General features: G+C 49.9%; 2 protein-coding genes across 4 annotated transcripts; one reads left to right on the top strand and one right to left on the bottom strand.

Annotated features, from left to right (window-relative positions):
* Window positions 1-1,438: 1,438 nt before the first annotated feature.
* RILPL2 (Rab interacting lysosomal protein like 2) lies at window positions 1,439-12,494 on the bottom strand. Its single transcript, XM_084762058.1, has 4 exons — window positions 11,904-12,494; window positions 5,271-5,422; window positions 4,524-4,628; window positions 1,439-1,882 (listed from the first exon to the last, which is right to left on the bottom strand). The coding sequence occupies exons 1-4, from the start codon at window positions 12,207-12,209 to the stop codon at window positions 1,852-1,854; spliced, it is 594 nt and encodes a 197-aa protein (XP_084618184.1). The 5' UTR covers window positions 12,210-12,494; the 3' UTR covers window positions 1,439-1,851.
* A 3,943-nt stretch (window positions 12,495-16,437) lies between these two features.
* SNRNP35 (small nuclear ribonucleoprotein U11/U12 subunit 35) lies at window positions 16,438-21,321 on the top strand. 3 transcript variants are annotated; one of them, XM_084762046.1, is made up of 2 exons: window positions 16,438-16,646; window positions 20,250-21,321. In XM_084762046.1, the coding sequence occupies exon 2, from the start codon at window positions 20,253-20,255 to the stop codon at window positions 20,991-20,993; it is 741 nt and encodes a 246-aa protein (XP_084618172.1). In that variant the 5' UTR covers window positions 16,438-16,646; window positions 20,250-20,252; the 3' UTR covers window positions 20,994-21,321. The 3 variants fall into 3 exon arrangements, with proteins under 3 accessions (XP_084618172.1, XP_084618170.1, XP_084618171.1); XM_084762044.1 differs by lacking the exon at window positions 16,438-16,646 and adding an exon at window positions 16,652-16,781; XM_084762045.1 differs by lacking the exon at window positions 16,438-16,646 and adding an exon at window positions 16,819-16,971.
* Window positions 21,322-21,831: the final 510 nt, after the last annotated feature.

Raw genomic sequence — 21,831 nt, 5'->3', positions numbered from 1 at the left:
CACTGCACCTCTGTCCCAGTCACATGTCATTCCTACCAGCTTTGTTATTTCAGTACTTGTGACCTTTTGGGAGTTGGTGACCTTTGTGTCAATAGGAACAGCCTACCTATTGCCCTCAACGGGTGTTCTGAAGACTCATTTCTTTGGGCATTACATCATCCCTTGTAGAAGGTTCTGTGGTCTTGGGGTTTCTCGTGCCCAACACAGATGCAGTAGGAATGCTAGGGGCAAATCTGATGCACTGATACTGACAAGGCCTTGGACTAGTGCTTTGTGAGTGGGAAGCTACGCAGATAATCCTTAAGAGGGAAAATCTGTTTCAAACTCCCAAGTGCTTGAGGCCTATAGCTAGTGAATACTTCTGACTTATGTGTAGCCTTGGCTGTCCTAGACTTGCTTGGTAGACCAGGCTGGTCTCAAACTCGCAGCAATCCATCTGCCTCTGCCTCCCCAGTGCTGGGATTAAAGGCGTGTACCACTACACCCGGCCCAGTTCTGATATTTTAAGCTGGATGTGTAGATGGCTCTGTAAAAGCACCAGCTGCCACACGTAATCCCAGAACGCAGGAGGCACAGACAGGTAGATTTCTGAGTTCGAATCCAGCCTGGTCTATAGCACTAGCTGTACAGGCCTAGATACCAGCAGGTTGTGGCGCTCGCCTTTGATCCCACTAGTCTGAGGCAAATGGATCTCTCCGAGCCAGGCAAGGTTTTGACAGGAAGATGGAGGCAGAGGCTGAAAATTATCCAGTGGCCCCAGAGTCAGCAGCCCTACCTCAACAAGGTTTCCAGAAGTCCAAAATCCAAAACTGACTCTCAAAAGTTATCCTGGGGGTGGGGACTAGAGGGGGCTGGAGAGATGGCTCTGCACTTGAGGGAATCTGACTGCTCAGGAGGATGGGTGTTCAAATCCCAGCACCCACATGGCAGATCTGACACTCACATAAACATACATGCAGGCAAAACACAAATGCACATAAAATAAAGGTAATTGTTTTAAAATAAAGGGTGGTTGTCTGGCAACTGGCAAGACGATTCAGCAATTAAGAGCAGTGACTACTGCTCTTCCTAAGGACCCAGGTTCAATCCCAGCACCTACACGGCAGGGGTTTCAATTGCACCAAATCTTCAGCTTGAAAGGCGTGAGTCCCCTTTGAGTCAGATCGTGGCATGGCCTTCAGTCTGCAGAGATTCAGCCTCCCTGGCTGACCCCTCACTGGGGTTCAGTGGTTCAGTATGCAAGCATGTGCACCACTGTGACTCAAGGAAACCACTCGGTGGTGCCTTTAACCCCAGCACTCGGGAGGCAGAGGCAGGCGGATTGCTGTGAGTGCGAGGCCAGCCTGGTCTACAAAACGAGTCCAAGACAGCCAAGGCTACACAGAGAAACCCTGTCTCAAAAAAACAAAAAGAGAAAGAGACCACTCTGAAACAGTAATGGAAATGATAAAGGTCATTCTGCTTTAATACAAAAATCATGTAAAGTTGTATGAGAAAAATCAAGTATTCACCAAATATCAGTGAAGTCAATTCCATTTTTTCCCCCTGCCACACGTTAATGACTGGATTATCATTGAGCAGGCTGCAGGCCAGAGGCCTCGGTCCGTGTGTAGAGGCAGGATACGGCCATGCTCTCTTCCCTCGCTCTGCCTGCCCTGACGAAAGCTTGGTGGCTGTCCAGTTTCTGACCCCAGGGAGCAGGTGAGCTGTGTGAACATCTTCCTGTGACTGCTCTGAGGGGTAAATGAGTGAGCGGGCCCAAAGTACATACATGGCACAGAAGGATGGTTTCAGAAGGCATCTTGGCAATTATCAAGTCAGACGGTCAGCACCTTAGCGGTGGCCTTCAATCTAGGTGTGCTTCCCTGACCGGAAGAAGAACCTGGGTGAGGGGAAAGAAGGAGAGAGCATGGGAAAAGACAGTCTTGCAGGCTGTGGCCTCAGGTTCCATTCAGCGGCCCCGTGGGATGTTACAGTGGGTGAAGGCACTTGCCCCAACCTGACAACCTGGGCTTGGTCCCTGGGACCCACGTGGTGGAAAGAGACAATCTACTGTAATTTACTGTCTGAATTCCACACATCTCCTGGGGCGTGAGCACCATAAACAACCAAATAAAGTTAATCCCAGTACTCGGGAGGCAGAGGCAGGTGGATCACTGTGAGTTCGAGGCCAGCCTGGTCTACAAAGTGAGTCCAGGACAGCCAAGGCTACACATAGAAACCTTGTCTTGGAAAACACGCCAGACGACAACCAAAGCCATAGTGATGAGTACTCGTGTCCTCTGCTGTCCTGGTCCGTTCACACAGGGCACAGAGCCCTTCCCTGGCAAAGACAAAAATCCTTAGCCTGACCTACTTACTCAGAAAGCCACCTGTCCCCTCTTTCCTTCCTTCCACTGGTTTAATGAGCTTACCTAATGTAAATCTGCAGCCTCGTGGCCACAGACATTTTTTTCTTTTGCCATATTTGGCTCAAATACCAGTGAATTTTCTCAGAATTTCCAAAGGGGAGGCTGAAAGAAAACAGTGGTTTCTGCCTTCTAGAGGTTTCATTTAGACAGAGAAATACCAGAGAGCAGACATCAGAGCTCACTGGGAACCTCATGATACTCTCGAGCTTAGAGCCCCATGTGCTGTCCACACGTGGGACCCGAAGCTGGGAGTAGTGGTAGTGACCTTCATCTGTAATCTCAGCCCTTGGGCGGTAGAGGCAGGAGGATCAGGAGTTCAAGGCCAGTCTGGGCAACTTTTAGTGAGAGTCTGTTTTCCAAAAGAAAAATAAATGTTTTCAATGCAAAACAAAAAGAAGGCTGGGATGTCAGGTTTGGTGGCACAGGCCTTTACTCTCAGCACTCAGGAGGCAGGGGCAGATGGATTGCTGTGAGTTCCAGGCCAGCCTTGGCTACACAGAGAAATCCTGTCTCGAAAAACCAAAACCAAACACACAAACAAACAAACAACAACAACAACAAAGCTCACTGTTCAGCAGGACATGGTGGCACATGCTTTAGTCCCAAGGCTACACAAGGACACCCTGTCTCAGAAAACTAAAAACAAAACAAAACAAAAAAGACCTCATGGTTCACTAAGTTGGACTTTGGTGGTATCGTACTTTGGTCGGCTGCGAGTTCCCTACCTGGACTAAGCAGGCGTATATCTTGCGTTGCCCCAGGAAAAGTTTTGTCACACAACACTGCCCTAACTGCTTTTGATGATAAACTGTGCGGTACAAGTGGCAGTAAAAAAACAAAACAAAACAAAACAAACAAACAAACAAAAACCCTTCTTTCCCTAATTTGCTTTTTTTTTTGGTTTTTCAAGACAGGGTTTCTCTGTGTAGCCTTGGCTGTCCTGGACTCGCTTTGTAGACCAGGCTGGCCTTGAACTCACAGTGAACCTCCCGCCTCTGCCTCCCGAGTGCTGGGATTAAAGGCGTGTGTCACCACGCCCGGCCCTAATTTGCTTTTGTGCAGGTATCTCATGCCGGCAACGGAAGCCCTCAGAACAGACGAGCAGCGAGTGCTCTTAACTGCCCAGCCATCTCTCCAGGCCCAGCTCTCCTCCTTTTTATTTAAGCCAAGTTCCTTAGAGATAGTATCTCTTCAGCATAGCAAGTAGCCAGTACCCGACCTCAGAGTCACTGTTACCACGAGGGTCACTAGAAGACAGACCTTGCTGTATTTGTCACCAAGATGGCTACCAAGTGATGACTGGACAGAAGCTGGCCACGAAAAGACAACCCGGTGAGTCATATCCCAGACTAGACATGGTGGGAGGCAAAACATTGCATCACACCGCTTACAACAGCAGGCAGTTGAAAACTCACCTTTTTCTTTTTCTGATTTTCTTTTCTTTTTTGCTGTTTTTTGTTTTTTGAGACAAGGTTTCTCTGTGTAGCCTTGGCTGTCCTGGACTCACTTTGTAGACCGAGCTGGCCTCGAACTCACAGCCATCCGCCTGGCTCTGCCTCCCAAGTGCTGGGATTAAAGGCGTGCGCCACCACCGCCCAGCTCTTTTTCTGGTTTTTCAAGACAGGGTTTCCCTATGTCATGGACACTGACTGCCCTGGAACTCTCTTATAGACCAGGTTGGCCTCAAACTCACAGAGATGCACCTGCCTGTACCTCTCAAGTGCTGGGATTAAAGGTGTGTATTACCACACCCGGCTGAAAACTCACAATATTTGTACTATTCCATTTACTATTTTTGGACCCTGGCTAGGCAAGACCCTGGAGAGTTTAACCTATGAAAAATTGTAATGATACAAAGTAACATGGTCAGAGAGATTTCTCATCCAGTGAGCAGACTCTTTCCCACACCTTGCCAGGCTGTGTCCAATGTTCAGACTTCCCTCAGCATTGGTCACAGGTATAACTAAGTGGCATAAAACATTCCAATTGGCTGCAGCCACATTCCAGGAGAGAGAGGAGAGCCTCCTCATCCCAGGGCTGGTCAGCTTCCCCTCAACCCACAGCCATCTTGTGGTCAGGGTCTAGCAGTGATGGGGCATCCAGGTGACTCACAGCTTCTTCATGATGGTCCTCTCCTCCTTCTCACCGTTGCCCACGGTAACTACAGCATCCTTCTCCCTTCTTCCTCCTGGAGTTTCTGTAGGTGGAAGGAGACCACTGGAGAAAAAACGGGAGAAGAGGGGCAAATAAATAGATTTAATGCAAATCTCTTTTCCATCCTGGACACCAAAAGTAAATAAAATAAGGTATTTGTTGTTGTGTTTTGAGACAAGACTTCACAATCTGTACCTTATAGAGATAGGTCTGCCTCTGCCCCTTGACTGCTGGTATTAAAAGTGAGTTCTATCAAGTTTGACACTGTTGTTTTGAGTCGGGGTCTTACAATACAACAAGTACAGGCTTGTCTCTGAATTTATGATCCTCCTGCCTCTTCTAGAGGGCCAGGATTACAGGCACATGACACACTTCCTCCTCCACTTCTCCCAAGACAGGGTTTCTCTGTGTAGCCCTGGCTGTCCTGGAACTCACTCGGTAGATCAGGCTGGCCTCGAACTCACAGAGATCCACCTACCTCTGCCTCCCGAGTGCTGGGATTGAATGCCCACCGCCAGGCTGGCTAGACAGGTCTTCCCACTAGACCGTCAAAGACCTTTCCCGCTAAGAGCCCACACTGTGAGTGTTGTGCAGCTGTGCACTTAGTGCCTGGCACATAGTGGGTGTTCAGGAAACTAGGTGAGTGAGCACAGGAGGCAGCATGTTACGCGCTGAGCATCTTGGGCCGCCCGCAGGGGAGCCTACCTCCTGTAGCACTGCAGTTCCTCCTGCACCAGCAGGAGCTGCGCCTTGAGCTTGTTGCGCTCCTGCAGCACGTCCCGCAGCTCCTGCAGAGTGAAGCGGGGTCGGTTGGGGTCTGTCAGATCCACTACCATTTTGTCTGGTCCCAAGTTCACCTGAAAGACAATATGCCAAGAGGGTCAGTCACCACACTGGGCCACACCAGTCCCTGAAGGGAAAGGTTGGGTCTGTAGCTCCCAGGGACCCTTTGAGGTTTGATAAAGTAGTGCCAATGCCTGTGGGGGGGGACCCAGGGCTCCTCAGAGCAGCTGATGCCACCAGTGGAGCAGAGGAAGGATGACCAAGGAGCACATTACATTAACTCAGGGATGGAGATGAATAACATGAAGGCTTGAAAGTCCTATGACTGCTCAGACTGAGAAGGCCTTGAATAGTCAGTCCTTCTGTAGAATGACAGATAACAAGAACGGACAAATGCATCGATGAAAACCAGAGTATGGGCTGGACACAGTAGCTCAAGCCTGTGATCCCAGCCCTTGGAAGGCAGAGGTAAGGGATAGCTGTGAGTTCGAGGCCAGCCTGGTCTATAAAGTGAGTCCAGGACAGCCAAGGACTACACAGAGAAACCCTGTCTGGGAAAAGAAAGAAAAAGAAGAAAGGAGAAAGGAGAAAGGAGGAGAAGGGGAAAAGGAAGAGGAGGAGGAGGAGGAGGAGGAGGAGGAGGAGGAGGAGGAAGAAGAAGAAGAAGAAGAAGAAGAAGAAGAAGAAGAAGAAGAAGAAGAAGAAGAAGAAGAAGAAGAAGAAACAAACAAACAAAAAAACCAGAGCACGTGGCTGGTGAGATGGCTAAGAGGTTAAGAGCACTGACTGCTACTCCAGAGGTCCTGAGTTCAATTCCCAGCAACTATATGGTGGCTCACAACCATCTATAATGTGATCTGGTGTCCTCTTCTGGCATGCAGGTGTACATGCAGACAGAGTATGTATCATAATTAATGTCTTTTTTTAAAAAGGAAGAAGACATTGAGTGCTGCATGCCTGCCTCACGCGGGTGATGCTGGAGGTCTTTCCCCAGCACCCAAAAAACACCCATGAAAATGCTGAACAACAGTCACAAGGTACAATGTATTATGTAATGTGAAAATCCATGTGACTCCCATGGGACACAGTCATACTGTGGCTGCCTTCTTAGTCTCTTGGCTCCATTGCTTTGCCTCTGGGGGAGATGAAAGCTTCTGTACAGAGTTCCTCAGTGGAGGACACTCAGTTCAGGAACCCCACCACTGATAACAAGTCCGCCGAAAAACAAAGACATTCCTCATATTCTTTTGTTTTGTTTTGTTTTTCCAGACAGGGTTTCTTTGTGTTATCTTGGCTGTCTGAGTCACTTGGGTGGCTGAAAGGCACTAGGGAAATGTTTTACCCAGCCTGAATCCAGAGAATAAAACAAAAATGAGGCCAGGTGTGATGACACAAGCCTTTAATCCCAGCACTCAGAGGGCAGAGGCAGGCGGATCTCTGTGAGTTTCAAGGCCAGCCTGGTCTATATAGGGAGTTCCAGGACTGCCACAAAGAGACCCTGCCTCAAAAAAAACAAAAACAAAAACCACTCAAAAAACCAAAAAAACAAAATGGGGGTGGGGCATTAGGAGAACAGTGTGCTAGGAAAACCACTAGCCCTACCTAGAGGATATAAATCCCATTTTTTTTTTTTTTTTTTTTTGGTTTTTCGAGACAAGGTCTCTCTGTGTTAACCTTGGCTGTCCTGGACTTACTTTGTAGACCAGTCTGGCCTCAAACTCACATTGATCCACCTGCCTCTGCCGCCCCAGTGCTGGGATTAAAGGCGTGCGCCACCGCGCCCAGCTCCCAGTTTTCTTTAGGGGAAAGCGCTGTTTGTTTTTGAGACAGGTTACATATCCTTGGCTGTCCTGGAACTCACTCTGTAGACCAGGCTGTCCTCAAACTCACCGAGATCCCCCTGCCTCAGCCTCCCTAGTGCTGGAATTAAATGGGATTAAAGGCTGTGCTACCATGTCTGACAGTTTTTGATCTTTTTGTTCTATTTGTATATTTGGCTGGTTGGATATGGGTCTCTTATCTATCTATCTATTTATTTATTTATTTTTCCTAGACTTTTAGAGAAAAGTTTTCTCTGTGTAACAGCCCTGCCTGTCCTAGAGTCACTTTGTAAGCCAGGCTGGCCTTGAACTCACAGCGATCCCCTTGCCTCCACCTCCCCAGTGATGGGATTAAAGGTGAAGGCACCACCACACCTGGCTTGCTTTTGGTCTTTTAAGACGCAGAGCTCAGTATATACTTCTCTGGCTGGTCCCACATTTCTAATAATCCCCCTGCCTCCGCCTCCGCCTGACTGCTTGCTGGGCACAACTGACAGGCAGCACCATGTTCTGAGAGGCTGGTCTCTTTCTGGTTAAGTCCGACTATCTGCCACATCTCAGGGAAGTCAAGGAGAAGCCTAGCAACTAGCGCGGCGGTCACATGCCTGCAAATCAAAGGGAAAACACGGCCACATGTTGCTCCGTGAGTGGATGGAAGGAAAGGATCATTCAAAAGCTCTCCAGGGAGGAGACTTAGGAGAGAGGTAGGTTGGGCAGAGTAGTGGGGTGAAGGTGGGGTGGGGGGCGGTTGTTTTCTTTAAGGCACGCACCTTCATATCATTTTAAACTTGCAGACAGGGGAAGAGAAGAAGAGAGGAGTGAGCGGGCGAGAGAAATACTCAAGTGCTCATCATATGAGGCTAAGTGTGCTGGCCCATACATGCCATGCCAGCGCTTGGGAAGTATCACGAGTTCGAGGCCAGCCTTAGCTACATACTAGGTCTCCAAGAGCAGCCTGGGCTACATGAGAGCCTGTCACAAACAAAGAAAAGAAGCCGTGTGTTGGTGGTGCGCGCCTATAATCCCAGCACTAGGGAGGCAGAGGCAGGCCGATCTCTCTGAGTTTGAGGCCAGCCTGGTGGTCTACAGAGTGAGTTCCAGGACAGCCAGGGCTACACAGGGAAACCCTGTCTCAAAATAGCCCCACACACACACACAAAAGGAAAAGAGCTTCATCACATGAACTCCCTCCAATAGCAACGCACAGAGACAGAAAGTAAGATGGGCACAGTGGTGCCTGTCTGGTACCAGCTACCCAGGAGGCTGAGACGTGAGGCCAGCCTAGGCAATACAATGAGACAACTGGTTGCTCTTGCAGGAGACCCTGGTTAGGGTCCTGCCACCCATGTGGTGGCTCACAACCATAAATTACCCCAGTTCCAGGAGATCTAATAGGCACGCACATGGTGTATACACACACACACACACACACACACACACACACACACACACACACAAAGCATCCATACACAGAATGGAAAATGAATAAATTTAAAACATTATTTTTAAGTAAACAAATAAAACTGGCACTCTGGGGCTGGAGAGCTGGCTCAGAGGTTCAGAGCACTGCCTACTCTTCCAAAGGTCCTGAGTTCAGTTCCCAGCAACCACATGATGGCTCACAACCATCTATAATGAGATCTTGGTGTCCTCTTCTGGCTTGCAGGCACACATGCAGGCAGGACATAATAAATAAATAGCACTTAAAACAAAACAACGAACAAAACAAAAAACTGGCACTGTGAGAGGCAGAGGCAGTCAGGAGTTCTGTGAGTTCGAGACCACGCTGGTCTACGCAGTGATGCTTTGCTTCAAAAATAAATAAATAAAGTGAAGATGGAAAATAACTTTCATGTTACATGGATTTGACTACAAGTAAAAATAATTTGAAAATCATCAAAAAGTCATTTCCAAAGAACACAGCCTCCCTCCCTCCCTCCTTCCCTCCCTCCTTTCCTCCCTCTCCCTCTACCTACCTACCTACCTATCTATTTTTTGGCTTTCCTGAGACTAGAAGGCTAGACAGAGAAACCTTGTCTCCAAAAACAAAACAAAAATGTATTATACCTACAGTATTCTGCCTGCATGTATGTCTGCATACCAGGAGAGTACATTAGATCACATTGTAGATTTTTTTGTTTTTTGAGACAGGGTTTCTCTGTGTAGCCTTGACTGTCCTGGACTTTCTTTGTAGACCAGGCTGTCCTTGACCTCACAGAGATCCGCCTGCCTCTGCCTCCCTGAGTGCTGGGATTAAAGTATTATAGATGATTTTAAGGTACCACGTGGTTGCTGGGAATTGAACTCATGACGTCTGGAAGAGCAGCCAGTGCTCTTAACCTCTGAGCCATCTCTCTAGCCCACAACCTACTTTTTTAAAGAACACAATATTTTAATAAAACGTGTCCTCGGTGAACTCTATTCTTCTGTTTTATGCTTTTCCTTTCCTTCTTCGTTTCTTTGAGGAGGCAGAGTCTTGCCATATAGCCCAGGCTGCCTCAAACTGTCTAGGGTCTTGCCTTAGCCTCCCAAGATGATACGACAGCCATGTCTGTGTCACCACATCCGGCTCCCCCCTCCCCCCATGCTTTAAGACTGTAGTAAAGGAAGAAAATCTGCCACCTCATCTGGTGTCCGTGACCCAGTGCGGGAAACCACCGTTCCCAGGCCACAGAGCAGCTTCCTCTATTTCCCCGAGCCTGAAGACCCACGCGTACCAAACACCCAGGCAGCCCAAGTAGTTAAACTTTCCTTGAACCTCCAAGGCCAGGCTACCTAACATGGCTATGGAAGTACTGTGCCTCTGCAGGTACAGTTGTCACTGTCACATCCTTAATTCCGACACTCACAAAGACCAAGGCAGAAGGAGTTCAAAGCCAGCCTGAGCTACAGAGTGAGACCTTGCTATAAATGATACAAAATAAGAAAGCAGTACGTGAAATAAAAGAGGTGTTGCGGGGTGCAGCTCAGCAAGCCAGCAGCTGTTCAGAATGACAACACCCTGGAGTCCACCCTCAGCTTTGCCAAAAAATGGATTCAAAACTCAGAAAGTTGGGCCGGGCATGGTGGCACACGCCTTTAAGCCCAGCACTAGGGAAGCAGAGGCAGGTGGATCACTGTGAGTTCGAGGCCAGTCTGGTCTACAAAGCAAGTCCAGAACAACCAAGGTTACACAGCGAGACCCTGTCTCAAAAAACCAAAACCAAAACACACACACACACACACACAACTCAGAAACTTAGACCCGGAAATGCATGATGCCTGTGTACCTCGAGAGCAAGTGCACGTGTGTGGGCTTGTGTGCTTTTGTGTGTGTTTGTGTGTGTGTAGTTACAGGAAGTCCTTTCTCAGAATTTTTGTTTTGTTTAAACTGGGCAGAGTGGCTTATGCTTGTAATCTCAGCACCCTGGGGTGCTTCGGTAGGAGGATGTCTCCGAGTTTGAGGCTAGTCTGCACTACATGGAAAGTTCTAGGCCAATGAAATCTACTTAGTGAGGTCCCGCTATGAAAGAAAAAGAAAAGAAAGAACCAACCAAAAATAATAAAGGAAGGAGTGGGGTACGTGACTGAGTACGGCGCTTGCTTGAGCATCTTCAGGCCCGCCACCGCCCAGCACGGCCACCCCAAACCACTGACACAACAGCAGCTTCTCGGCCCCCTGCTCAGACCCCACTTACTCTAGCAATTCTGGGCTTTGATGCTGTCCCTTTGTTGTTTTTTGAGACGAGGTGTCTCTGTGTAGCCTTGGCTGGCCTGGACTCACTTTGTAGACCAGGCTGGCCTCGAACTCCCAGTCTTTAATCCCAGCACTTGGGAGGCAGGTGCATGTCTGTGAGTTCGAGGCCAGCCTGGTCTACAAAGAGAGTTCCAGGGCTGTTACACAGAGAAACACACACACACACACAAAGAGAGAGAGAGAGAGAGAGAGAGAGAGAGAGGAAGAAAAAGAAAAAGAAAAAAATAAAGTGGTTCTGAAATATGCTAACACTTGAAGCCATTGCTGGAGGTAAAAGTCCAAGATGCAATGGGAGGGATTAGAGAGATGGCTCATAAGTTAAAGGTGCTTGCCAACACGCTTGAGGCAATGAGTTCCATCCTCAGAGCTGGCATGGTGCAAGGAGAAAATCACCTTACAAACTTATCCTTTGACACACACGCACGCGCACGCGCACACACACACACACACAGGCACACACGCTCACATTAATAATATGCATAAGTAAATACTTTTTTTTAAAAAATAAAGTAAACTGTACAGTGATGGTGCACGCTTTTAATCCCAGCACTTGGGAGGCAGCGACAAAGGGATCTTTGTGAGTTCGAGGCTAACCTGGTCTAGAGAGTGAGTTCTAGGACAGCCAATGCTACACAGAGAAACCCTGGTGTGAAAAGAAAAGAAAACCAGGGCAGGATATAGTAGGTTAAGTGCACTGGCTGCTCTTGTCGAGGGCTTGAGTTCGATTCCCAGCACTCACATGACAACCAACTATAAAACTACGGGGGTGGGGGCCCAATGCCTTCTACTGCCCTCCAGGGACGCTACGTACATGTGGCGCAGACATATCTAAAGAGAAAACGCCCAGACACACAAAAATAAAGGTTACATTTTTTAAAAAAAGAAAGAAACTAAATTCGAAAACGAAGCAGTAGGCTACGGACGTGCAGAGCGGGACACTTCGTTGGTACTCATTAAACGTCGACTGCGGGGAAAACTTCCAGACTGAGGTCCCCTCACCTGGGCTCCTGACGCACTGGCTCTCCGCAGCCCCTCCACCTCCAGCCTGAGGTTGTCTCTCTCCATCCTCAGTTCCTCGACCGCCAGGCTGCCCTCGGTCACCAGCGCCTCCAGCATCTCCATCACACGCACGATCTTGAATTGCAGCCTGGTGACTCGGGGGTCGCTGCCCAGGGCCATCAGCTCGCGGCCCACCACGTAGGAGATGTCGTACACGTCGTCGGTGGTCAGCTGCAGGGGGCTCTTGGCGAGGGCGCCCTCTTCATCCTCTCCGTCCTCCTCCTCCCGCACAGGGGGCTCCTCCATGGTGCTTCCGACTTGGGCGACCCTCGGGGCTGCTGTCACCTACGCGTCCACAGGTTCTGGGGTCAAGGAAACTTTTCTCTGGGCCGAGTCCACGCCGTGCGCAGTCTGGGTAGCTCCGGGGAAATGCGTCGAGTCGAGGGAAGCACCTAATCGCGCGCTGCAGCACAGCCGTGCTCCATTTGTTGCGGGACACCGAAAAGGAGGACTGGAAAGCAAAGCAGGGTGGAAGTGGGGGAACCACGCACCGGAGGCCTGGTAGCCCGAGGGGGAGGAGCCTCCCGTAGCTCCGCCCTTGGTGACGGGCGCGTGAGAAGCCTGGTTTCCATGGAGACGGGGGCGGACTTTCCAGAGTGGTCATGGAAAGAGGGTTTAAAAACAACCCCCCTCCCCCCAAAAAAAACCCTCACAACTTTTTACAAAATCGAGCTTTCCAGCTATCGAATTTGCATGGCAGGGGAGGGAAACTCCAGTTCTCTATTGAAGAGTTAAAAAAATTTTTTTTTTCCAGAGAAACCCTGTCTCGAAAGACCAATATGTATATATTAGCAAAAAACATCCTGCAGGCGTTGGGTTGGGCATGAGGAGCAGTTGGTGGAGCGTGGCAACAGGGACCTTTACCGCTGAGCTAGGTATCTTGTTGGCTAGCCAGGTATATCTCAATACATGCGTGAGGAAATGCAGGAAGCGTCTACTCTCTTACATCTTGAAATAGCCTGAAAACGGGCTACTAAAGAGAAAAAAAAGCGGGCACTAAAAGCCACATACACATGACTTCCTCTCTAGGAAATGTCCAGAATAGAAGAAATCCTAGTCAGAGAAGGGAAATCAGCTTCCTGTTATTAAAAAATAAGTAAAAGAAGGGCTGGAGAGATGGCTCAGCGGTTAAGAGCACTGACTGCTCTTCCAGAGGTCCTGAGTTCAATTCCCAGCAACCATATGGTGGCTCACAACCATCTGTAATGTGATATGGTGCCCTCTTCTGGCTTGCAGGAGTACATGCAGGCATAGCACTGTATACATAATAATAAATAAATAAATCTTAAGAAAAAAGAAAAAAAGGCAACTCGTTCTAAACTTAGCACCGTGACGTTCTAAATGTGACTCCAAGCACCCCAGACGGTTTCTCCATGTTAGCCTTGGCTGTCCTGGACTTGCTTCGTAGACCAGGCTGGTCTTGAACTCATAGTGATTCACCTACCTCTGCCTCCCGAGTGCTGGGATTAAAGGCGTGCGCTACGACCGCCGGCTTTGTTTGGTTTTTCGAGACAGGGTTTTTCTATGTAGCTCTGGCTGTCCTAGACTTGCTTTGTGAACCAGGCTGGCCTCAAACTCACAGCGATCCGCCTGCCTCTGCTTCCCACAGTGCTGGGATCACAGGCATGTACCACCGCACCCAGCCTTCCCCGATGTCAAAGCGCTGGACCAAGACACACATAGCACTGTGTCTGGCCTTTTTAGTGTGGCTTCCAAGTACGGAACTCGTGTCCCCTGCTTGCTCCTACTCTGAGTCATTTCATTGGCCCTCTACTTTATCTGTTTTTTTTTGTTTTGGTTTGGTTTGGTTTTTTTGAGCCAGGGTTTCTCTGTGTAGCCTTGACTGTGCTGGACCCTTACTTGTTTTTGAGACGGGGTCTCTCCCTGCAGCTGGGGCTCCCTGATTCAGCTCAGCTGCCTGGCCCATGAGATGTGGGCCATCACAGATGACGTGGGCCATCACAGATGTGGGCCATCATGCCCCATCTTTTCCTGGGTTCCATAGACTGGGGCTCAGTCCGTGTGCTTGAGCCCTGACATCCCCGGACTCCCTGGGTTGCTAATGACCTTTAACATGCCCAGCCACCAAGACAGCCTGAAATGCTCCCAAATCACTGACCCTGCCAAAAGGTCAGTACAATTCCCCGGAAACTGACGCCGTGGAGCTTCACAGCATCCTTCCTCTCTACCTCATATCCTTTCATGACAGGAAAGATGGCAGAACGATGGTTGACATAACCAAAGTGGGACCAGGGAGATGGTTTTTGGGTAAATGCTTTAGCTACACAAATTGATGACTCAAGGTGTGTCCCACAAAACACATGGGAAGATCTACATGCAGTGGTTCACATCAAGAGAATCATCTAGAAGCTTTGGGCCACCGGTGGCCTAGAGTCCACAGCATAGCAGAAGAAATGAGAGGGCCCCTGCCTCAGCAAGGTAGAAGAGAGAGGAGAACTCTCTGCTCTCCTCATGCATACTGTGACCCAGGTGCACACGAAGCAGAAATCAGTTACTTAAAGGCACACATCTCTAATCCCAGCAGTCAGATGGAGGCAGACGGATCTAAATTCAAGGCCAGTCTGGTCTACACAGGGAGGCCCAGACCAGCCAGGGCCATATATAAAGATCCAGTCTCAAAAACAAAACAAACAAACAAAAAAGAGAGCGAGAGAAAAAAAGAAAACAAGAAACAAAAACCAAACTAATTTCAAGGCACCTCCTCTGGAGAGGTGCACGACATGTCTTTAATATAAACTCTTCTTTCCTGGTCTGACCTCTTCTATCCCTTCCCCCACATACTCTACTGTCCCTGAAAAACTAAATAACTTGGCCTTTTCTTTCTCTCTCTTTTTATAAACCACTATTCCTAGGCCGGGCATAATGCTGCACACCTTTAATCCCCAATACTTGAGAGACAGAGGCAGGTGGATAGCTGTGAGTTTGAGGCCAGCCTGGTCTACAAAGTGAGTTTCAGGATAGCCTTGGTTACACAGAGAAACCCTGTCTCAATAAACAAACAACCCCCCCCCCAAAAAAAAAAAACACCACCACGACCAAAAACCCAACACTATTCTCCTGAGATAAGCTAAGACAGACAGGAAAAACATGGACACGGAAAGAAAGCACAAGTAAGTGGGTAGGGGGAGTCACAGGTAATCAAAGTGGCACTGGAGGTCTTTGGTGGCTGACACCTACAGATAAAAATGTTCCACCAACAGTGGGGACATGAGCATATTGTTCAGGTCCTCTGGCTCCGTGTGACACCGCCCATTTCCTAAGTGGCTGCTTCAGGGTTTTAGCTATCATGGTCATTCCTACAGGAAAACAGCCAGGGCCTCACCTGCCTCTGCCTTCCGAGTACTGGGATTAAAGGATTAAGGCCACCATGCCTGGCTTGGACAGCCCCTGTCTTAAGTTTCCATGCAGTGAGTGAAATGGTTTTGACTCAGGGACTGGCAGGTGATGTGAGGCTGTTAATGAGAATCTGAGTGTTTATTGTAGCACAATTCACAACGCACAAGATACGGAACCAACCTAAGTGTCTTATTAATGAATGAATACAGCACCTTCCCCTGCTGAGGCCAGCCCAGGACCGCCAAGGCTACACAGAGAAACCCTGTCTTGAAAAACAAACAAAAAGAAGAAAAAGAAAAAAGAAAAGGAATTGCACATTCAAGTAGTCTACCAACTGTCAATTTACGTTTTTGTCATCATGTTAAAAACAACAACTGAAGCTGATCGGTGATGGCCCACGCCTTTAATCCCAGCACTTGGGAGGCAGAGGCAGGCGGAAAAACAAAACAAAAAAACAAGTCGGACAGGGTGGCGTAGGCCTTTGACCCCAGCACTCCAGAGGCAGAGGCAGATGGATCTTTTTGAGTTCGAAGACATCGTGGTCTACAGAGTGAGTCCAGGACAGCCAAGGCTACACAGAGAAACCCTGTCTCGATAAATAAAAACAACAACAAAGAACAAACAAAACCGCGAAATCTCCTTATTCTTAAAATATCCACTCCTGTATATAATCAACTTTTTCAAGAGACGGGGAAAAAGGTCCACGCCTTTAATCCCAGGACTCAGGAGGCAGAGGTGAGAGGGTTTCTTTGAGTTCAAGGCCAGTCTGGTCTACAAAGCAAGTTCTTTTTCTTTTCTTTCCTTTCTTTTTTCTTTTTCTTTTTCTTTTCTTTTTTTCCCGAGATAGGGTTTCTCTGTGTAATATCCCCTGGTTGTCCTAGAAGAATCATTGGTGACCAGGCTGGCCTCGAACTCACAAAGATCCGCTAGCCTCTGCCTCTAAGACAGCAGGATTGCACAGAGAAACCGTGTCTGTAAAAGGAAACCAAGAACAAAAAAAGCAGCTCGAGCGGGGCGTGGTGGCGCATGCCTTTAATCCCAGCACTCGGGAGGCAGAGGCAGGCGGATCACTGTGAGTTCGAGGCCAGCCTGGTCTACAAAGTGAGTCCAGGACAGCCAAGGCTACACAGAGAAACCCTGTCTCGAAAAACCAAAAAAAAAAAAAAAAAAAAAAAAAAAAAAAAAAAAGCAGCTCGACGTCTGTAGCGAATCTGCTGCTACTAATAAAGAGTTCCGGTGGATATCGGCGGAAGGGCTCCCGAGTCGCCCGTAAACGTGTAGTGGGTACAGCCTGTGCCGGGGCGGAAGAACCCAGGATTTGCTGAGGTGAGTGAGTGCAAGCTCGGCGGGAGCAGGGCCAGCGCGAGGAGGCGGAGACAGCCGCCCAGCAGGCCTGGCGGAGCGCCACGTCCGCGCGTGGCCGACGCCATGTTGAAGCCTGGCAGAGGCGGAGGCCGGGAGGTAGGAGAGCGATGGAGGGTTGGGTGGGAGGGCGACCCCCGTTGAGGGCCGGCGGAGCAGCTTGCAGCGCCTCCCCGAAGGCACAGACCGAGCCTGGGGGAACCGAGAAGCCGGCTTCCCACAGGCACTTCCGCCCTGGCTTCCTCGGCGCCACTGCGCGTGCCTGCGACGGTTCGGCCGGCCCTGAATGGTTCGTCTTCATTTTGCTCTGGTTTTCCGGGGCAGCGCTTGCCAGTTTCTAAAATTCCTGCCCTCTCCGCTGAGGCTTTTTTTTTTTTTTTTTAAACAATTTTAAAAATATGGGTATCTCAGGTATCCGAGGCTGGCCTCCAATTTACTAGGTAACCAAGGCTAGGATTTACACCCTGCCAGCCCGGGTTACTTTAGGTCTAATCTCCAAAAAACAAAAAACCAAAGTGGTATGTGGATCACTGTGAGTTCAAGGCCAGCCTGGTCTACAGCGCCAGTTCCAGGACAGTCAGGACTACACGGAGAAAAACTGTCTGTCTCACAAAACAAACAAAATAACTGAAAAACTAAACTCGACCTCTTGTCCCACCCCCTGTCCCCCAAATTGATGGGCTGGTACATATATTGAAGAGGTAGAGGCAGGAGAGCCCTTGACTACATAGGAAAGTCAAAGCTAGCCCGGGGTATGTGAGACCTTGTCTCTCTAAATTCCTGCATAGTTTTTGTTTTGTTTTGTGCTTGTGTTGTTTTTCAAGATGGGGTTTCCCTGAGTTCCCTTAGCTGCCCTAGACTCCCTTTGTAGACCGGGCTGTCTTCAAACTCACAGCCAGGGCCAGGCATGGTGACTCACGCCTTTAATCCCAGCACAGAAGAGGCAGAGGCAGGTGGATCTCTGTGAGTTTGAGGCCAGCCTGGTCTACAAAGCAAGTCCAGGACAGCCAAGGCTACACAGAGAAACCATGTCTTGAAAACCCAAAACAAACAAACAACAACAACAACAAAAAAAAAACCAAAAAAACAAAAACAAACTCACAGCCATCCACTTGCCTCTGCCTCCCGAGTGCTGGGATTAAAGGTGTGCACCACCATGCCTGGCTTTCCTGCATAGTTTTGTTTGAGATTAAAAGGAAAAAAAAAAAAACCCTCAGGCCAGAATGTTGAAAATACTGGTAGTTGCCTAGAGGATGAAGATGGAAAAAGAAAAAGGCCTGGGTGTCATGACCCCAGCACTTGGGAGGCAGAAGCAGATGGATCTCTGAGTTTCAGGTCCGCCTGGTCTGCAGAGTGAGTTTCAGGACAGCCAAGGCTACACAGAAACCCTGTCTCAGAAAACTGAAAAACAGAAGAAATAAATAGAAAAGGCAGCTGGGTGGTGGTGGCACACGCCTGCAATCCCTGTACTCGGGAGGCAGAAGCAGGTGGATCACTGTGAGTTGGAGGCCAGCCTGGTCTACAATGGGAGTCCAGGACAGCCAAGGCTACACAGAGAACCTCTGTCTTGAAAACAAAAACAGAAACAAAAAAGGAGGGGCTGAGGAGATGGCTCAGTAGTTAAGAGCACTGCCTGCTCTTCCAGAGGTCCTGAGTTCAATTCCTAGCAGCCACATGGTGGCTCACAACCATCTATAATGTGATCTGATCATATTGTATACATAATAAATCTTTTAAAAAAGAGAGAGAAAAGGTTTCGCTGTTTAAGAGGTCAGCTATGTGTCACAGTGTAAGATGTTTTGTTTTTGAGATAGGGTCTCAGTAGGACCACCTGGCTGGCTTGAACTCCCTATGAAACCCAAGGCTGGATTTAGAGTGCTGGGATTAAAGGTGTGTGCCTCCACTGCCACGCCCCCCACCAAAGCCCTGCATTTTATGACAGCATCCAAGGAAGAAATGAACGCTGTCTGTAGCCTTTCAGCCCCTGACTTGACTCTCTCACTGGACTACTTAGCTTAAAGATCACAGAGCCTTTTGCAGGTGTCCTTATCTGAAGTGACGGTGGTGGCCCTGCACATTGATGGCCCGTGTGAGAGGAGTTAGGGGCTCAGCCCAAGGCGCGGCAACACCTGGGTGCTGGGCGCAAGCTCCTGGATTTCCCACAGATAGCTACCCTGCTGAGCGATGAGGGCTCTGGTTCCCAAGAATCCAGGGCTCGGTATAGAGAATTCCAGAGCCGGGGGACGGCCATGACAACACTTCTGCTGGCTTTCACCTGGAGGAATTCTATGCTTTTGGGAGAAAAAGACATCAAATGGTTTGAGCCAGAGCCAGGGACAACCCCCCCCACCCCCCACCCCCCCCACCCCGTGGTGGCCCTTCCTTTTACTAAGGCCATAAGGGAGCATTGTGCTGCTTGTGAGTGACAAGTTGGTATTATCCTGCTTTACTTATTTTTATGTACATTTGGCATTTTGGTGTGCATGAATATCTGTGTGAGGGAGTCGAATCCCCTGGAACGGGAGTTACAGACAGTTGTGAGCTGCCATGTGGGTGCTGGGAACTGAACCTGGGCTCTCTAGAAGAGCAGCCAGTGCTCTTAACCACTAAGCCAACTCTCCAGTCCCCCTCCTTTTTTATAACTAGATAGAAGGCTGTGTAATGTCCAGCTTTGAGCTGGCCCTGGAATGCCTTGGAATTTTCGCCTCTACGCCCTAAGTGTTGAGACGACAGATGTGTGCTACCATGCACGATTTTGTATTCTTGTTTTCAGTTTCATTTTTATGTATAGGGATGTTTGGCCTGCATGTATGTTTGTGCCTCATGTGCGTGCCTGGTGTTCATAGAGGGCAGGAGAGGCCTTCAGATACGCTGGGGATGGAGTTACTGAGAGTCTTGAGCCATTCATGTGGGTGCTGGGAACCTGTGGGTGCTGGGAACCGAACCTGGATCTTCTCGTAGTGCTGAGCCATTTGTCCTGCCCCTAGTTCTTTGTTCCTTGAGACAGGTGACCCAGCCTGGCCTCAGACTTGTGGCAATCCTCCTGCCTCAGCCTCCTGAGTGCTGGGACCTTGTGTGCACACTGTCATAGCCGGGGATGAGTACCATTTTAGGGGTGTGGAAAGATGCTGCTGGGGAAGGAGTGTCTGTCACACCCCCATCAGTAAACAGCAGATTCCAGCATCGGCTCTGATTGGCTAGCGGGCAGTCGAAGTTTCCCAGAGAGTTAGGTATCACGTCTCAGGATGAAGAGTGCCAGCCGCCCTCAGCACAGGCATTCTCGTGCCCAGCATGACTGGGTCGCCGTGTTGGGAGCTGAGAAGAAAGCCCCTGGTTTTTAGCCCAGAGCCCTCAGCCTGGGTAGTGAAGTTGGTGGCCCGTGCTTGTGATCCCAGCCCTCGGGGTGAGGTGGGAAGATTAGGAGCTCAGGGCTAGCTTGAGGCGATAAGGGAGGCCCTATATCGTGAAACTCACCGTCCACAGAAGGGGGTGAATAGCACTGCTTCCCAGGGCTGTGGGGAGTGTGGAGATGCAGCGGTACTTCCTCACTCGCTGTTACTGTCCTAGAGCATGAGCGACTGGCTGCCCATCGCCAAGGAGTATGACCCGCTTAAAGCTGGCAGCATCGATGGCACGGATGAAGACCCACATGACCGTGCTGTTTGGAGGGCCATGCTGGCCCGTTACGTTCCCAACAAAGGTGTCACCGGTGACCCACTCCTTACCCTGTTTGTGGCACGACTGAACTTGCAGACCAAAGAGGATAAGTTAAAGCAGGTCTTTTCCCGGTATGGTGACATCCGGAGGCTGCGGCTGGTTCGGGACCTGGTGACTGGCTTCTCCAAGGGCTATGCCTTCATTGAGTACAAGGAGGAGCGGGCCCTGCTGAAGGCCTACCGTGATGCCGATGGCCTGGTCATTGACCAGCACGAGATATTCGTGGACTATGAGCTGGAGAGGACCCTACGTGGCTGGATCCCTCGGCGGCTGGGTGGTGGGTTGGGTGGGAAAAAGGAATCTGGGCAACTGAGGTTCGGTGGCCGGGACCGGCCTTTCCGCAAACCCATCAACTTGCCAGTTGCCAAGAATGAGCCGCATAGAGACGGGAAAAGAGAACGGAGGGAGCGGTCTCGATCGAGGGACAGACACTGGGACCCCAGGCCCAGGGAACGGGACCATGACAGGGGCCGAGAGAAGCGCTGGCATGAGAGGGAGCCGGCCAGGGCGTGGCCCGAGAACGACTGGGAAAGAGAGCGGGAGTTCAGGGAGGAGAGAGTCAAAAGCAGGGACAAGAGGGACAGAAGTAAGTAGAGCCGACACAGGCAGCGGAGGCCCGCGGGGCGGGGCGGGGCGGGGCGGGGGCGGGCTGAAGTCCCAGTCACGGTCAGGCTGGGGCAGTTCCCTTTCCAGTACAGACATGCCAAAGCTACCATCGTCACACAGACCTAGGAGAGGCCGGGCTTTTGCAGTCCTGGGAGTGGACTGGAGAGCCCAAGCGTGCTAGGCAAATGCTCCACCACAGAGCCAGAGGATGGATGGAGAGCGCTGTGTAAGAAGTCTCCTTGTCATCCCAGCACGTGGGAGATGGGGGCAGTACTGAAAGAAGGGCTAATAAAGAATTTGTCTTGGCTTTCTCACACTCTGAGGTGGGATTGAATGTACGGCAGAGGGGATAGAGGCTTAAAGCCCTTAAACGTGAGGCACATCCCTGTCATCCTAGCACTGGGGAGGCTGAGGCAGGAGGATTGCAGGTTTGAAGCCAGACTAGGTTATAAAATCTTGATAGCCTACAAGAGTTAGATGTTGCGCTGACTCCTGGGATGTGTCATCTCTTCCATCTTCTTGAGCGTAGCCCCAGGGTCGGCTGAATTGGGGGTGAAGGGGGGCGTTGGGCTAGAAAAGCCACACATCCAAGGAGGATGTTCTAGCCCTTAATAACCAGACAGCAGGCTGAGCATCCGGGTCAGCAGGCAGCTGCTGTCAGGTTGGTGCAGCCCTCTCCTGCAGAAATGCTGGCTGCCAGCCTTCTTCCCGGCTGGCATCTAACATGGAAAGCAGTCTTGTAGGGGCTGCCAGCCCTTGGAAAAGCTCAGTCTCCGCGGGAGTGAGCTGAGAGGCTGGGAGGGGCAAGGTGGATTACCTGGAGCTA

This window comes from Acomys minous, assembly GCF_964271855.1.
Source record: "Acomys minous genome assembly, chromosome: 16".
In the NCBI taxonomy this organism is placed as follows: Eukaryota; Metazoa; Chordata; class Mammalia; order Rodentia; family Muridae; genus Acomys; species Acomys minous.
The sequence above is the reverse complement of the archived record's forward strand: the minus strand, read 5'-3'. Positions and strand labels throughout refer to the sequence as shown.

Excerpts from the sequence above, each read along its gene's own strand:
- SNRNP35 (XM_084762044.1), top strand. The coding sequence starts at position 16,749 with ATGTTGAAGCCTGGCAGAGGCGGAGGCCGGGAG. Across the intron at positions 16,782-20,249 it reads GCAGAGGCGGAGGCCGGGAG|AGCATGAGCGACTGGCTGCC; the intron begins GTAGGAGAGCGA and ends TTACTGTCCTAG.
- RILPL2 (XM_084762058.1), bottom strand. The coding sequence starts at position 12,209 with ATGGAGGAGCCCCCTGTGCGGGAGGAGGAGGACGGAGAGGATGAAGAG. Across the intron at positions 5,423-11,903 it reads CCAGTGCGTCAGGAGCCCAG|GTGAACTTGGGACCAGACAA; the intron begins GTGAGGGGACCT and ends ATTGTCTTTCAG. Across the intron at positions 1,883-4,523 it reads AGGACCATCATGAAGAAGCT|GTTCTTCTTCCGGTCAGGGA; the intron begins GTGAGTCACCTG and ends CCCCTCACCCAG.